General features: G+C 45.8%; 1 protein-coding gene across 2 annotated transcripts; it reads right to left on the bottom strand.

Annotated features, from left to right (window-relative positions):
• Window positions 1-691: 691 nt before the first annotated feature.
• Window positions 692-10,972, bottom strand: LOC310650231 (ADP-ribosylhydrolase ARH1-like). 2 transcript variants are annotated; one of them, XM_083379065.1, is made up of 8 exons: window positions 10,862-10,972; window positions 8,110-8,339; window positions 7,097-7,195; window positions 6,025-6,130; window positions 5,843-5,922; window positions 3,787-3,970; window positions 1,871-2,085; window positions 692-946 (listed from the first exon to the last, which is right to left on the bottom strand). In XM_083379065.1, exons 1-8 carry the CDS (start codon window positions 10,870-10,872, stop codon window positions 783-785), a joined length of 1,089 nt encoding a protein of 362 aa, XP_083235191.1. In that variant the 5' UTR covers window positions 10,873-10,972; the 3' UTR covers window positions 692-782. The 2 variants fall into 2 exon arrangements, with proteins under 2 accessions (XP_083235191.1, XP_083235190.1); XM_083379064.1 differs by having other exon boundaries at window positions 692-939.
• Window positions 10,973-15,579: the final 4,607 nt, after the last annotated feature.

The raw sequence follows: 15,579 nt of genomic DNA, 5'->3' as shown, positions 1-15,579 counted from the left end.
AACTATTTGCCAGGAATTGAGAGGGCTGGATGCCATGATCTTGGTTTTCTTAATGTTATTAATTTAGTGGCCCTTTTTCTGTCCATGGCTGAATGACACATTCATACTTGGATCTCCTGCACAAGTGAGGGTTTTTGCACAAAGTCTGTGCTTTTGCATCGCATTACATTCATGTAATCATGTATTTATCCTGCATTTCAGACAAATACTGCCTCCATCATTTCAGCAGGAAACCAGCTCAATCTTCTATGAACAGTGATTTATCTTGCATGGAGGGACTCTGTGATTCTTCCACCACTGATGAGAATTTAAGCCTAGGAACTATTTTTGCACCCAGTGACTCAGCTTAGCTATAGAATATGTGAAATAATAGAGCTGCTTCCAGAAATATATAATGCACAATCCTCTGTGAAATCACAATGCCCTTGCTTATTAAATAGATAATCTCTCAAGTCAAAGGAAAAAGTTGACTTACAGGACAGGTCAAAGGAGTCCAAATGGCAGCTACAACCTTGTGGTCGAAACTCCACCCCAAAAGGGTGGGACTTCAATCACATGGCTCTGATTCTTGAGGGTTTTTACGCAGGATCTTGGGAATCTGCATCTTAAAGGACTCCTCTACACAGGAACTTAGGATTCTGCCACAGATCCCTCCTCCAGCCCACAAAACTGAGGGAGAATACAGCTTCAATTTATTTTGAAAGCATCAGTTTTCAATCTATTGCAAGTTTTCAACTTATGCCTTCCCAGCAATTGATGATGTTATCCATGGGAATGGCTTCTCAAATAGACCCCTGCTCCCAAGCCAGGCGATGGATAGAGTCGGCCGCAGAGAGCATCCTGTCTCGATATTCCAGTTCCATGTGATTTCCAGATGGGATATCTCGGATACCATACATAAGGCCCCAGCAGCAAGCCGCAATGACCCCTGTGGAGTCACTGTCTCCTGGAGGACAAGAGCAACATACAGGAAAAAAAAGATTTATGAGTGGCTGCAATGACTCCCCAGATGCCTCTCCAGATGCTAGTTTGGAGAAAGATGAGCCAGCAGCCAAGAGCTATGAGCCAGGAGTGGAAAGGCTGAGCACAGGAAAACAACTGGCTGAGCAGCTGGCTGAGGTAGAGACAGGAGAGACACAGCTGCAGCTGGGAAGCCCAGAGGTTTGAGGTGTAGAGGACACCCGGCTGCAATTGGTTGGTGGAGATGAAGAAGAACTACCTTCTCTTCCAGATCCAAGAGCACGCAAGGCTGAGAGGAGGCAGGCACAAAGAAGGTCAGCCAAGTTACTCATGAGGAGGCAGCATCACCCCTATTAATGAGCAGCACCAGCAAGCAGTTATTCAGCTCAGTAAGGGGAGTGAAATGATGATCAGAACAATTTGTCCATTTCCTTGCTGGGTGTTCTTGCCTTTGCCCTTGCCCTGTGGATTTGCCTTTGCTTTGCCTTTGCCTTGGGGACTTGCCTTTTCCTGTGGACTTGCGTTGTCTTGTGGATTTGCCTTTGCCTTAGAGCAGGGGTAGGCAACCTCGGCTCTTTTATGACTCATGGACTTCAACTCCCAGCTATGCTGACTCAGGAATTCTGGGAGTTGAAGTCCATGAGTCATAAAAGAGCTGAGGTTGCCTACCCCTGCCTTAGAAGCTTGCTTTTTGCCTAGTGGACTGGACTTGCCTTTGCCTTGAGGATTAGGGTTGACTTCTTGAGAGTAGCCTGTGGAACTCATTGGGACTGAGCTGGTGCTGGCACAAGGGAATGCTAATTCAGGCTTGGAAACTGTAATAAAGACTCCTAACATCTGCGATGTGTGTGTGAGCACAGTGTCAGCTAGTTTTAGGATCAAGCATTTTACAAGGAAGATAGTCACTCACCACCATGGAACATGGACCATCCGCAGAGCTGCTCCCAGCTGCTCCCAGCGCCCAGGAGGGCATCGTAGGCAATCATGGGGGCATCGTGACCACTCCGCCCAGCCCACCCATCCAGGCTGAAGGTTTTGTAGACGACATCCCGCTCGGCAGGACCGTAGTCAGGAGGAAATCGAACTGGGCCCCGACCATCGCTGAGACCTCGTTCTGAGAGGTACCTAAATGTGGGATGTTTTAGTTACATTTATGTATTCTAGTTAAATGGCTGTCCAGCTCACAAATGGGGATTCTGGGAGGATGGCATAGGGCTAAAAAACCAAGTAAACAAAAGGAAAACCCCCAGCACCATATAGAATGAACAGCAAATATAATCCGATCCTCCCAAAAGTGTTTTTTCAAAAGGCAACCGGACTTTGTTTTTCCTTGACAATATTTTGCTTCTCATCCAAGAAGCTTCTGCTCCTATTTAACATCAGCTTGTAGATGCTGGGTAAGGTTATCTGAAACATATTCAAGCAAAAAACAAAGTCCACTTGCCTTTTGAAAAAAACACTTTTGGACAACCATGACCTGGATAACTGAGAATCTCCATAGACATAATCCTCAAATCATTCCCAGTTAGACTCTTTTAACTTCTGGTTAAAACAGATGTGGAAAGGCTAACAGGTTCAGAGACATCTGGATTTTGGGGAGGAATATATGCTGTTCCACAGAGAAGGTGTTGTTGGGACAGAGAAGGGACAGTCCCTGGGGCCCATTTAATGACTTTGTTTCCTTGAAGGACACATACCCACCTTGCTGGACCTCATGGGCAGAGACAACTGCAGACAGGGCTTAGAAAGGATTTGTAATTGTTAACCAGCACTTTGAATTGTACCTGAAAGCTTATAGGAAGCTAGTGAAGCTTGTGGTGATATATGGGCTTACTATAATGCATTGGTAACTTCCCACGCCATCATATTCTGGTCTAATAGTTGCTCCTAGATGGTCTTATTTATTTATATGCTGCCTTTATTAGTTTTATAAATAACTCACAGCAGTGAACACACAATGTGTCACCTGCTTGGCTCAGGGTAAAGACGTTAATGTGTTATTATTAACACACTCATCAACTTTGACCCTTTGCTGGTAGATAACCTTACCCAGCAACTACAAGCTGATGTTAAATAGGAGCAGAAGGAACATAAGAATCCTGAGAAACCTGGCAAATCAGGAAACTAGATGAGATTTCTCCCACCCTGAGCACCAGGTGGAATAGCCCCAGAGAATCCCCCAAATTGGGAAAGTAGATCCTGAAAAAAATTGTTTTTCAAATTGCATCTCTCCCTCTCCCTCTCTCTCTCTCTCTCTCATCTATTTCTATCTCTCATCTCTCTCTCTCTCTCTCTCTCTCTCTCTCTCTCTCTCTCTCTCTCTCTCTCTCTCTCTCTCATCTATCACTGTGGTGGCGAACCTATGGCACGCACGCCACAGGTGGCACGCAGAACCCTCTCTGTGGCCACACATGCCGTTGCCCCAGTCCTAGGCCTTCAGCTGGGTTTTATAAAACCTTTTCGGTCTAGGCCTCTGCCACCATGTGCAAAAAACAAAGGTTCAACCAGTCAATCAATTTCAAGTTCTTGCAGGAAAAATAAAGATCTCGCAAAGTTGGAAGTGATTGATTGAACCTCTTAGTCCCACCCAGTCTGCCGTTACCACCGCAGCCACGCCCACCCAATGGGCCACGCCCACCCAATGGGCCACGCCCACCCGACAATACATAAGTGGGTTTTGGGTTGCAGTTTGGGCACTCGGTCTCTAAAAGGTTCGCCATCACTGATCTATCACATTTCTGAACTGCCTATCTCCACTTCTATTGTTTCCAGCTGTAATCAAGAGCCCTGCATTCCTTGTTCCCTTCTCTTGTCCCAACTACTTACCATTCCCACTTCTCTTGGAAATAGGTCCAAGCTGCTATATTGGCTTCAGTCTCAACCCCAGTAGCCTGGATATACTCCAGGGCAAGGGGCAAAGTCTTCAGCAACCCAGATCCCCAGAGCTGAAGGGGCAGCCCCTGGACAGCGTAAGCAGTGAAGAGGGCCGAAGCCAGAGATCCCAGATAGCCTACATGGAGGAAGTAGAGAAAGGATGAGTCTTTCAAGACTCTATAGTCCCCCCCCCCACTTTTTTTTTCCTTCTCAGTCTTTCTACAAATTAAATTTGACTCAATTATTGAAATTTACCCCAAGCTTCCAAAGGTAAGGCCTGTATAACAACTTTATTCAGTCAGTGACCAGCCAAGCATGCAACACAAAATCAAAATCAAATGGGTGAGATAAAAGTATGAATATAACAAGAGTCTCTATAATAAAAGGGTAAACATAAATTATTATGACTGATTATGTGCTATCAAATTGTTTTCTGCTTCTAGTGACCACATGGATAAGAGCATGTTGGCTTTGACAATGGTCACGTTGTGATGTTTCACAAAAATTCCTAGCACCAAAATGTTAAGGAGAGAAAAGGAAACAGACAATATAGCTAAGCTCATCCCCAAAGGATTTTCATAGGACAAGAAACTTCATAGAAATTATCGATCAGAAGGTCGGCAGTTTGGCGGGTCGAATCCCGAGTGCCGCGTAACAGAGTGAGCGCCTGTTACTTGTCCCAGCTTCTGCCAACCTAGCAGTTTGAAAGCACATTAAAAAATGCAAGTAGAAAAATAGGGACCACTATGGTGGGAAGGTAACAGCGTTCCGTGCGCCTTTGGCGTCTAGTCACGCCGGCCACATGACCATGGAGACGTCCTTGGACAAGTGCTGGCTCTTTGGCTTTGAAACGGAGATGAGCACTGGCCCCTAGAGTCGGAAACGACTAGCACACATGTGCGGGGGAACCTTTACCTTTACTTTACCTCTATGCTGGTATGTGTACATCTAAAATATTACAATCTATGAAGTAAACTATATATTGCCTAAAACAAGAAAACTAAGATATAATAAAGCTGAATTGATAATTCTGGTCTGTGACTGTTAACAAAAACTGATTGATTGAAAGCTGAATTGATGAATAAAAGAGAAGCACTTATTCCTGAGACCAATTATGCCTTATTTTCCTTGTGGCAACACAGAGTTTGGCTACTGCACAAGAGAAGAAGAGTTTTGAATCTCTAAAAGATGATTCACATAGAAATTGTCTGGTCTTCCTAGGACTTTACATATTAGCAGCAGGTTCAAGCAGAATTTTTCTAGTAAAAATTTTGGGGAAAGTGGTTTAGCCCTATTTATTTTAGAAATCCCATTCAGATTACATCAAGGAAGATAGATAGGGCAAATATATAAAAAGGTAAAGGTTCCCCCGCACATGCATGCTAGTCATTTCCAACTCTAGGGGCCGATGCTCATCTCCGTTTCAAAGCCAAAGAGCCAGCACTTGTCAAAGGACGTCTCTGTGGTCATGTGGCCGGCATGAGTAGACGCCAAAGGCGCATGGAACGCTGTTACCTTCCCACCGTAGTGGTCCCTATTTTTCTACTTGCATTTTTACGTGCTTTCGAACTGCTAGGTTGGCAGAAGCTGGGACAAGTAACAGGCGCTCCCTCTGTTACGCGGCACTCGGGATTCGACCCGCCAAACTGCCGACCTTCTGATCGACAAGCTCAGCGTCCTAACCCACTGAGCCACCGCGTCCCTTCTAGGGCAAATATATACTGTACAGTAATTGCGATGTCATCAATCTAATAACAACCACTCGTGTTTAGCGACCCCAAATCTCAGAAAACTCCAACAACACATTAAAAAAAGCCAATTTTACTGCTTCAGACTCTGTCATCACATCCTGTTCAACCTGTATCACTACTGAAGGCCCTGCCCCAGGACAATTTTTCTGTATTGTAGAAAAGCTACCCAGCATAAGCATAATGTTTTTTTTCTTCCCCCATTCCTTAAGCCCCGAGATCAGTCAGTCATACAAAAATGACTCCATATATCCCTTTACCTGTGGGGTGGTGATGCGTCATTCTTCCACTTTCTATGCTGACTTGGATCAAGGTGTTGAGATCAGAGGGGTGAGGATACCTTGGAAGAGAGATTGGTTGGGAATCAAGATGATCTTGTGTTGACCTTTGATCATTCTGCTGTTCCTGCTTTGCCCTTATTTCCTTCCCCATCTTGTATTACCTAAGCCCAATGCACATGGATCTCATAGCTGCACCACAACCAGTTGCGTTAGGATTGAAAGGAATGCGATATCCATCTGGCTCCCCTGGACGTAACTGAGATGTTCCTAGAAGCAGGTGGGGGGGAAAAAAATAATAGCACATTGAAATGTTTACTGGCCAAATGACCTTGGATTTTTGGTTAGACATCCTTTGTCCTGGACGTCGTATTTGTTTACAGAACAAAACAATAAGGTTTGTGATCTAAAATGGAAGATTTGCGTATAGCTAAAGAAACTTGATTATTTTTTAACTGTTTTTTTTTCCTTCCTGAAACTGAAAGTAAACAACATACAGCAAAATCTTTTTTCTTCTTTGATTATGGAAGCCTCTTATGGCTTTTTGTATAATTTTTTTTTTAAAATGAATGTGTTGTGACTCAGGGCCAGCCTGTGGGTCCGACAGCCGGCTCCGAGGTATCGGATGACTCAGATGTGGGGGAGGAGGGAAACGAACCGGCTGATGATGATTTGGAGGCTTTGCAGAGTCCTCAGCCGGGGACCTCTTCTCAGCTGCGTGAGCCCGAGAGTGCGGAGGAAGATGACCCACAGCTGGCCCTGTTCAAGGACGCCCGACGCAGGAGGCAGTCGAGCAGGAACAAACAAAGAAAGGCTGTGAGACTCCTCGGGAGGAGGCACAGGGAGACCACGCCCTGAGCTCTCTATAAAAGGAGTGTTTGGGGAGGGGCTGGTTGCTGAAAGCAACTTTTCCGCTTGAGAAGACAAGCTCTAGTGTTTTTGTTAACTGCGTAATTAAATCTTGGCAGAAGCCTTTTAGCCTTGGACGCTCTCCAGTCTCTTCTTTTTGAATAGGGGTTTGTTAGAAGAGGGCTGGTTCAGAACAGAATGTGTGATTTATGGTTTGGATCAGGGATCCCCAACCCGCAGGGCACGGACCAGCATTGGGCTGTGGCCTGCCAGGAACCAACTGGGTTGCAGAAGCAAGTGAAGCCCCATCCACACATGCAAGGGATCCAAGCAGTGCAAAAAACCATGCCCCCCCCATGCAGAAAAACTGCCCCAATGGAGTGTTACCCAGAATACTGGTGGGCCCAGGTTTTCTCCCCTCCATATCTTTCATAGCCTCTACGTAGCATCTTGCCAGCTCCTGGAACAAGGCCTCTCCGGTCTTCCCTATGCAAAAAAGATGGGAAACAAAAAGCGAACAATTTTTATTTTTAAATTTGAGACTAGAATTTACTTTGCTCTTGTCCTTCTGCTCTGCATAGGGCTTCTGTTGATGCAGTTTATCACCAATCAAAACGTCTATATTTATTTTATTTATTTTATTAAATTTATATGCCGCCCTTCTCCCTAAGGACTCAGGGCGGCGCACAACAATAAAAATTAAAAACATAAAATAGAAAATTTTAAAAAGAATTAAACAATAAATACAATAATTATATGACAATTTAAAAACCAGTAAAAAGCCTAATTAAAAATCGTAGTCAGTCCAGGCCCGCTTGTTGGAACAACCACGTCTTCAGGTCACGGCGGAAGGACCGAAGGTCAGGGGTCGTCCGCAGCTCTGGGGGCAATTCATTCCAGAGGGTTGGCGCGCCCACAGAGAAGGCTCTCCCCCTGGGGGTTGCCAGCTGGCATTGCCTGGCCGACGGCACCCTGAGGAGGCCGACTCTGTGGGAGCGAACTGGGCGATGGGAGGTTGACAATGGCAGCAAGTGGTCTTGCAAGTACCCCGAGCCTAAGCCATATAGGGCTTTAAAGGTTATAACCAGCACCTTGAATCGCACCTGGAGGGCAACCGGAAGCCAATGCAGCTCACGCAGGAGTGGTGTAACATGGGAGTACTGAGATACTCCCATAAGCACCTGCGTGGCCACATTCTGCACCAGTTGAAGCCTCCGGATGCTCTTCAAGGGCAGCCCCATGTAAAGAGCATTGCAGTAATCCAAACGAGAAGTGACGAGGGCGTGGGTAACCGTGCATAGGGCATCTCGGTCCAAAAAGGGGCGCAACTGGCGCACTAGGCGCACTATGCAGAGATCTCCTGAAGGATCCCTTTTCCTTGTGGGCTTCCAACCACTCACCTGTGGCCAAGGCCTCAGCAGTCGCCAGGTGCAGCACAGTGTCATCACTGACTGGCCAATCAGGGAGGGCTACACGGATCTTGTCAAGTCCCCCCATTTCCTGGAGCTCTTGGTGGATCTGGGGCCCCGAAGTACAGTATTCCCAGCGCTGGTTGCGATATCCAAGGGCATCACCAGCTCCAGAAAGCACCATGGCTGCACGATAGGCTTCTTGGGAAGGAGCGCGGTAGCTACAGGGGGATGGTGGAAAGAAATATTACTCAAGGCAAGCACCCACACACACACACTGTAAAACTTTCCCATGCATGTGTTGCAAAATATCGGAACATGTTAAAAATATTCTTCTGAAATCTGCAACTTGTACTAATTCCCTAGGATCTATTTGCATATTAAGCGGCATATCAGATCCTGTTTCTCCAACTAAAACTGGCCAGTCCTTCGGAAGGTGCACATTTAGTGGAATTAATATTTTGAACCCAGTATGAAGCAAGATTGCACCAGGGTTAACCTGAAATTCACATGGACAAAAGTAAAAAGTATAATTTACATGAAAAGGATGCTGGGTTGTAATTTCAGTGGCCACTTCACCTGACTGTCATTTTATTAACAGTCACAGATCAGAGTAATAAAAATGGAAAAGTCGCTATACAAGTGAAAGTGTGCTATTTCTCTGAGGAGTTCAAGTAGTTCTTGACATACAACCACAACTGGGACCAGAATTTCTGTTGCTACTCAAGGCAGTAGTTAAATGAATTGCGTCCAATTTTATGATTTTTTTTACCATGGTTCAGTGAATCACCGCTGTTGTTATGTGAATCACAGGGCTGTTAAATGAATCCAGCTTCCGCCATTGACTTGCTTGGGAGAAGCTGGCTTGGAAGATCACAAATAGTGATCACATGATCCCAGGGATGCTGCAACCATTGTGAATACATAGTAGTTGCCAAAAATCCAAATTTTGATCGTAATTGCAGGAAAGTTGTAATTGCAAAGGCTGGTTGTAAGTCACTTTTTTCACTGCCACTGTAACTTTGAACAGTCGCTAAACAAATGGCTCTAATCTAAGTCAAGGGCTATCTGTAGTAACTTTCCAGGAAGAATCTAACTAACTAATGTTATGGTCGATCTCTGAAAGTTTCATAAAAACACCCTCTAAATCAGGGCTTTTCAACCAGTGGTACAGGTACCACCTGTGGTACATTGGCACCTGGCAGGTGGTATGCGGCCATCCAAGACAAGTGGTAGCAGGGGAGGGTAATGAGCTGAACTGGTGGCAGCACCGCACAAGCCTGAGCGAGAGATGGCTGGAGCTGCAGGGCTGTCAGGGCTCAGCAGAAGCGCCAGATCAGCGCCAGGCTCCAGCTGGAGCTCGGTGCTGATCCCGGCGCTTCTCCAGAGCCCAGAAGAAGCACCGATCAGCTGGAATGTTGCAGCATCTCCAGGGTCTTGTGATTTACATTCAGATGCTTGGCAACTGATTCATGTTTATGACGGTCACAGTGTCCCAGGGTCGTGTGAAGTGACCAAAACCTGCTGCAACCACCCAGAAGATAGGGGGAGGAATAAAAACCAAACTACCTCCTACCCCACCCCCACCGCCAATCCTCAACAGAAATGCTCGCAACAATGAGTGGGCGGGCAGGCAGGTGTCTTGCTCGGCTGTGGCTTGAGTGGGGCACTTTTTTCAGTGCCATTGTAACTTCGAACAGTCACTAAGCGAACTGTTGTAAGTTGAGGACTACCTGTACTTTATCACTTTTTTTCCTTTTTTTTGGTGATTAAGTTTTTGACCCCTTGCTAGGCGACTGGTGGTACTCAGATGTTGCCTTATCCTAAAAGTGGTACAATGGGTGAAAAGGTTGAAAAGCCCTGGTCTAAAAACAAGGTCCTGTAACAGCAAAACCACATTGTGATATTTCTGCCCGAGGGGTGCAACCCATCAAACCATCAGCAGGCGAGCTCAATTTAAGGGAGACTTTAGAGCAGACATGTCAAACTCGCCACGTCACGTGACGTCGCGCGACGTATCGGAACTTTTTCCCATTGCCGGGCGCGGTTTCTCCATGATGCTCCGGCCTGCGGGCCGGCAGTTTGACACCCCTGCTTTAGAGTAAACGTGAACAGCGTGGAGTTCAAAAGGAGCTCCATTCGACGGATGTACAGCGCCACTTTCAAAGGCTTAAGCTGGCTATTATTGAGATGCCGCTGTATTACATCTATTACGGTAGCAAGCTCCCTAAGCAAGAAAGTTACTGCAAAGCAAACACCCCCCCCCCCCCGAAAAAAGCTACAGTATTTGAAACTAGTGCAGGGGTAGGCAACCTCGGCTCTTTTATTGACTCGTGGACTTCAACTCCCAGAATTCCTGAGTCAGCTATGCTGACTCAGGAATTCTGGGAGTTGAAGTCCACGAGTCAATAAAAGAGCCGAGGTTGCCTACCCCTGAGCTAGTGGTATTGCTGCGGTCTGAGAGCCGCGATGTTAGCCGTGAGCGGATTCTCACGACCTTTCTCCTAACGCATCCGAAAGAAACGCGTTGCAAAAAAAAAAAAAGAGGTAAGGAAACGGAAGCAGAGGAACCAGGTGAGAATGTTAAAAAAAAAAAGGGAGGACCGGGCAGACGACCTGCTCTTAAAGCAATTGCCCTCCGGATGACTAAGCTAAGCCACGGGAATCAAGTCGATTTGCACGTTTATTGATTATTGATAGGCGGAGGAGAGGGCGGGGGAGGGGGGGGCGAGAAACCGCTTACGAGCCTTCCATGACTGCGGAGAAGGCAGGGGGGGGCGACCGCTCCGTCTTCGTCCGTCCGACTTTGGAAACCAAAAAAACCCACCACTCGCCAGGCGCTGCTTGTCCAGTGGGAGGACTTTAAAACGAAAGACTCTGCAAATCCGCTCCGTCTCCCCCCCCCACGCCCGCAGCCGCGTTGGGCCTGGCCGCCCCTCCCCCCGCCCTCTGGGAGCAATGGGACGATCCGAAGTGGCAGCGGCTTGCTGAGATTGGAATGGAATGGAATGGAATAGAATAGCAGAGTTGGAAGGGACCTGGGAGGTCATCTAATCCAACCCCCTGCTCAGGCAGAAAACCCTATACCTCTTCAGACAAAGGGCTTTCCAGACTCTTCTTAAAGACTTCCCGTGTTGGAGCATTCACAACTAACCCTAACCGTTTTGGTTGGTTGAGTTTTAAAGGATACTGCCTGCTCCTAGTCCAGGGGTAAGCAACTTTGGCTCTTTTTATGACTGGTGGACTTCAACTCCCAGAATTCCTGAGCCAGCACAGCTGGCTCAGGAATTCTGGGTGTTGAAGTCCACCAGTCATAAAAGAGCCAAGGTTGCCTACCCCTGTCCTAGTCTATTCACTCTATCCTTAACATAGAGGTCCACTGGAAACAATACATTAGGCCAGGGGTCTTCAAACTCGGCCTTTTTATGACTCGTGGACTTCAACTCCCAGAATTCCTCAGTCAGGCATGCTGGCTGAGGAATTCTGGGAGTTGAAGTCCACGAGTCATAAAAGGGCCGAGTTTGAAGACCTCTGCATTAGGCCATCATTTGTTGTTTTGTTTTAGGGTTGCATGTTGCCCAAACCCAGCCATTGTGATTTGCCATCCATAATTTTATGATGTAGCATATTATACTTTGGCCACCTAATGAGAAGGAAGGACTCACTGGAGAAGAGCCTAATGCTGGGAAAGATTGGGGGCAAGAGAAGAAGGGGACGACAGAGAATGAGGTGGATAGATGGAGTCACTGAAGCAGTAGGCGTGAGCTTAAATGGACTCCAGAAGATGGTAGAGGACAGGAAGGCCTGGAGGAACGTTGTCCATAGGGTCGCGATGGGTCGGACACGACTTCACAGCTAACAACAACAACAATATTATGCAACCCAGCCAGTTGTGACTTACATAGTATTCAGCCACAGAAAGAATTGGCTGGTTCCAAACTCCACCTACTTAGCCAGTCTGTTTAACAATGGTTTATTAAACCAGTCAAAATGGCACATCTCACTCAATGCTCCAACTCAAAAAGTTGCAGACTACATCTGGGCAAAGCGTGTTGACTTGTCTCAGCTTAGAGTAAACACTGTTAAGATTTACAGTAAGGGGGTTGGGTACAATTTTGTAGGCAGTCTCTTCTGCCTCAGCATATACATTGTTTTTCAGTCTTCAGTGCCAGCATTGTTCACAATCTGTTGTGTCTAGTGTAGAATCTTACAGTTGTTTGTTTCCCAGCCTAAAAATTCTGCTCTGAAATTTGAGATGTAATAGGAAAAAGGGTTGCTCTCTGGCAGGTCATTTACCTCTTGCCACTGAGCAGCTGCAGTGTTTCTCCATTTGATGCATTATAAATGCTTTGGTCTGCAATTGCTGTATTGGACCAGCTAGTACCACAATAACAAGTTGTAGTCCCAAACATCTGAGATACAGCCTCAGTATAATGCAGGGGTCTTCAAACTTGGCCCTTTAATTCCTCATGCCTGGCTGAGGAATTCTGGGAGTTGAAGTCCACACGTCATAAAAGGGCCAAGTTTGAAGACCCCTGGTATAATGCAATGATGTTTTCTGTCTTATGAATTGTTGAATCAAGTGTTAAAAGGACAATTGGTGGGCAGCACGCAATATCCATCCCGCTTGCCCAATATTCAGGGCAATCACCTGCTTCAAATACAGTCAACTTCTTTGTCCCATCGCAGTTTAGATCCCTGACAACTCCTGTTATAAGGGTGCTAGTTCAGTCTCTCTACACAGGGGTCTCCAAACTTGGCAACTTTTAAGACTTTTGGACTTCAACTCCCATGCATGGCTGGCTGAGGAATTCTGGCAGTTGGTGTCCACAAGTCTTAAAAATTGCCAATGTTTCTCAAGGACAGCAACTTTAAAATGTTAAGCTGAGTATTCCTCAGCCAGCATGTTAGTATGCAAATACATTCATCACATCCAGTATGCAAAATGTATGTACATAATTTAACTTGAAAAAACCTGGCTTAATAGTACTCTATCATAGGGTACTGTCATAGGCCAATAACAGTATGGGAACAGTAGATTTACAGAAATAATCTGTAGGGGTATGCAGTGATTCTCATCCATAGAGCAAAGAATTACTGTAATTATTCAGTGTAGCCTGTATGTAGCACTAGTCACAGGGGAAGGCAACCTTGGCTCTTTTATGACTCGTGGACTTCAACTCCCAGAATTCCTGAGCCAGCCATGCTGAGAAGAAAGGGAGAGGTTTCCAAGCTGAGCCATGCTGGCTCAGAAATTCTGGGAGTTGAAGTCCATAAGTCATAAAAGAGCCAAGGTTGCCTACCCCTGCTCTAGCCCTTTAAAGCCGCTGAGTCTTTTCCAAGTCTTAAATGGCTGCCCTTTTCAGCTAACATGCAATCCCAGAAATAGATGTATTTGGCATAAGGACAGTTGACAGATGTAATGCTCTGAAGTACATTTTGCCCTTTGAACCCCAACTTTGCACAGCTTTGCAAACTATTCTTGAAAAATGACAGCTCCCCATGGTTTGACCTACAACCATTCATTTAGTGACCATTTGAAGTTACACCACCACTGAAAAAAGTGACGACTAGTCCTCACACTTACAGTGTGTCTGTCACAGCATCCCCATGGTCATCTAATCAAAATTTGGATGCTTGGCAACCAGTATTTACAATGTTTGCAGCATCCGGAGTCTTGGGGTCACAATTTGTGACCTTCCCAGCTGACTCTCGACAAGGAAAGTCAATGGGGGAAACCAGATCCGCTTAATAATTGCATGATTCGCTTAACAACTGCGGGGATTCACTGTGGCAAAAAAGGTCATAACATTGGGCATGATTCCTTTAACAACTGCTTTGCTTAGCAACAGAAATAGGTCATAAGTCAAGGATGTAGTGTCCCAGGAAACCGGATTCACTTAACAATTGCATGATTCACTTAATGAACTGCAGGAATTCACTGTCATAACATGGTTCCTTTAACAACTGCCTTGCTTAGCAACAGAAATTCTAGTCCCAATTATGGTCATAAATCGAGGATGTACTCTCCTGGATGTGTGCAAACACTGTGAGACCGTTTTTAAAAAGCATGGCGATGCACATTCTGAATCCTAGTTGGGATTCCAATCTGGATTTCTGGTATAGCTAATGATTTATTAGCTACTGAAATCCTGTCACAGAACTATAGTGTCCGCAGTTTCCCTTTAATGGAATGGAGACAGGCAGATAAATGGCTTTGAATCCAATCTAAGTTTGAGTCGGTGTAAAAATAGTTAGGGCAAGGGTTATTGGGAAACAGCATTAGAACATTTTGTGGGAATCTCTCTGGCAAGCTCCAGAAGGTTTGCTCCAAGTTGTTTCAAATGCTTTCGACATTTGATCTGGTTTCTTCAGGGCACTTGAATAGCCAAGGCACTGGGGTCCGGGGGAGGTGGAAATAAATGTTCTGAATCATCCTCAGAGTTTGTCAAATGCCATGGAGCATTCAAGAATTAACGCTGCATGTTAAGACTAGAGATCTACTTAATTATAACATTAATTATAACAATCCATTAGCCAAACTAGTCAGGGAGTGAAAGGGAAGGAGGGAAAAAAGATGCCAGGGTCATTATCTCGCGAAGGGGAGAGAAAGAACAGCAAAGATGCTGGAATGGAAGAAAGAGTTGGTCCAGAATTTGAGGGAGCAACCAGGAAGAGAAATTGGTAAGTATGAAACTCCCAAAAATACGTACGGGGGCCCCCAATGGGACATTTGCCCAAGGATTCACCAGCCTGATGAGCACCACCACTAATAATATATGATGCTGACATAGAAAATAGGAGATTGACTTACTACAGTTTAATACTTAATACAGCACAATTCTTGCATTTGGGCATAATACGCTATGCCCAAAGATATGGACTACATTATAGTTTATTACGATGAGCTAGTCTCTCAAAAGGCACTCTTTTTATAGCTTCATCTTTCACTTTATACGAATCCTAGACCAGGGGTCCCCAACCCCCGGTCTGTGGACCGGCACTGGTCCAAGGCATGCCAGACACTGGGCCACAAAACAAGGCCCATCTGCGGGATGCAGGCAGCATGCAAAACCATACCCCCTCTGGTCCATGGAAAAAAACCTCTCTCCAGAGAACTGGTCCCGGGTGCCAAAAGGCTGGGGAACGTTGCCTTAGACCAGGGGTAGGCAACCTCAGCTCTTTTATGACTCATGGACTTCAACTCCCAGAATTCCTGAGTCAGCATAGCTGACTCAGGAATTCTGGGAGTTGAAGTCCATGAGTCATAAAAGAGCCGAGGTTGCCTACCCCTGGCTTAGACCAAATTAGCTAAGCTTTCCAAGCCTCCTACTGAAATAGGATCATAGCTCAGGAATAAAGAGGTACTTAACTTTCTTGTACTGTAAAGACAAATCCAATTACATATACTTCTCCTTTCAGTACTTCCATTGCCTGGACAAAGACAGGTTCAATTCTACC

The sequence above is a fragment of the Vipera ursinii genome (assembly GCF_947247035.1).
Source record: "Vipera ursinii genome assembly, chromosome: Z".
Taxonomy (NCBI): domain Eukaryota; kingdom Metazoa; phylum Chordata; class Lepidosauria; order Squamata; family Viperidae; genus Vipera; species Vipera ursinii.
This window is presented reverse-complemented; position numbering and strand designations above follow the sequence as displayed.

Bases quoted from the DNA above. Each gene is read 5' to 3' on its own strand.
- LOC310650231 (XM_083379064.1), bottom strand. The intron at 6,131-7,096 runs GTAACACTCCAT...ACCTGCTTCTAG, and splicing joins TGGGCCCACCAGTATTCTGG to GAACATCTCAGTTACGTCCA. The intron at 5,923-6,024 runs GTAATACAAGAT...CTCTCTTCCAAG, and splicing joins TCCATGTGCATTGGGCTTAG to GTATCCTCACCCCTCTGATC.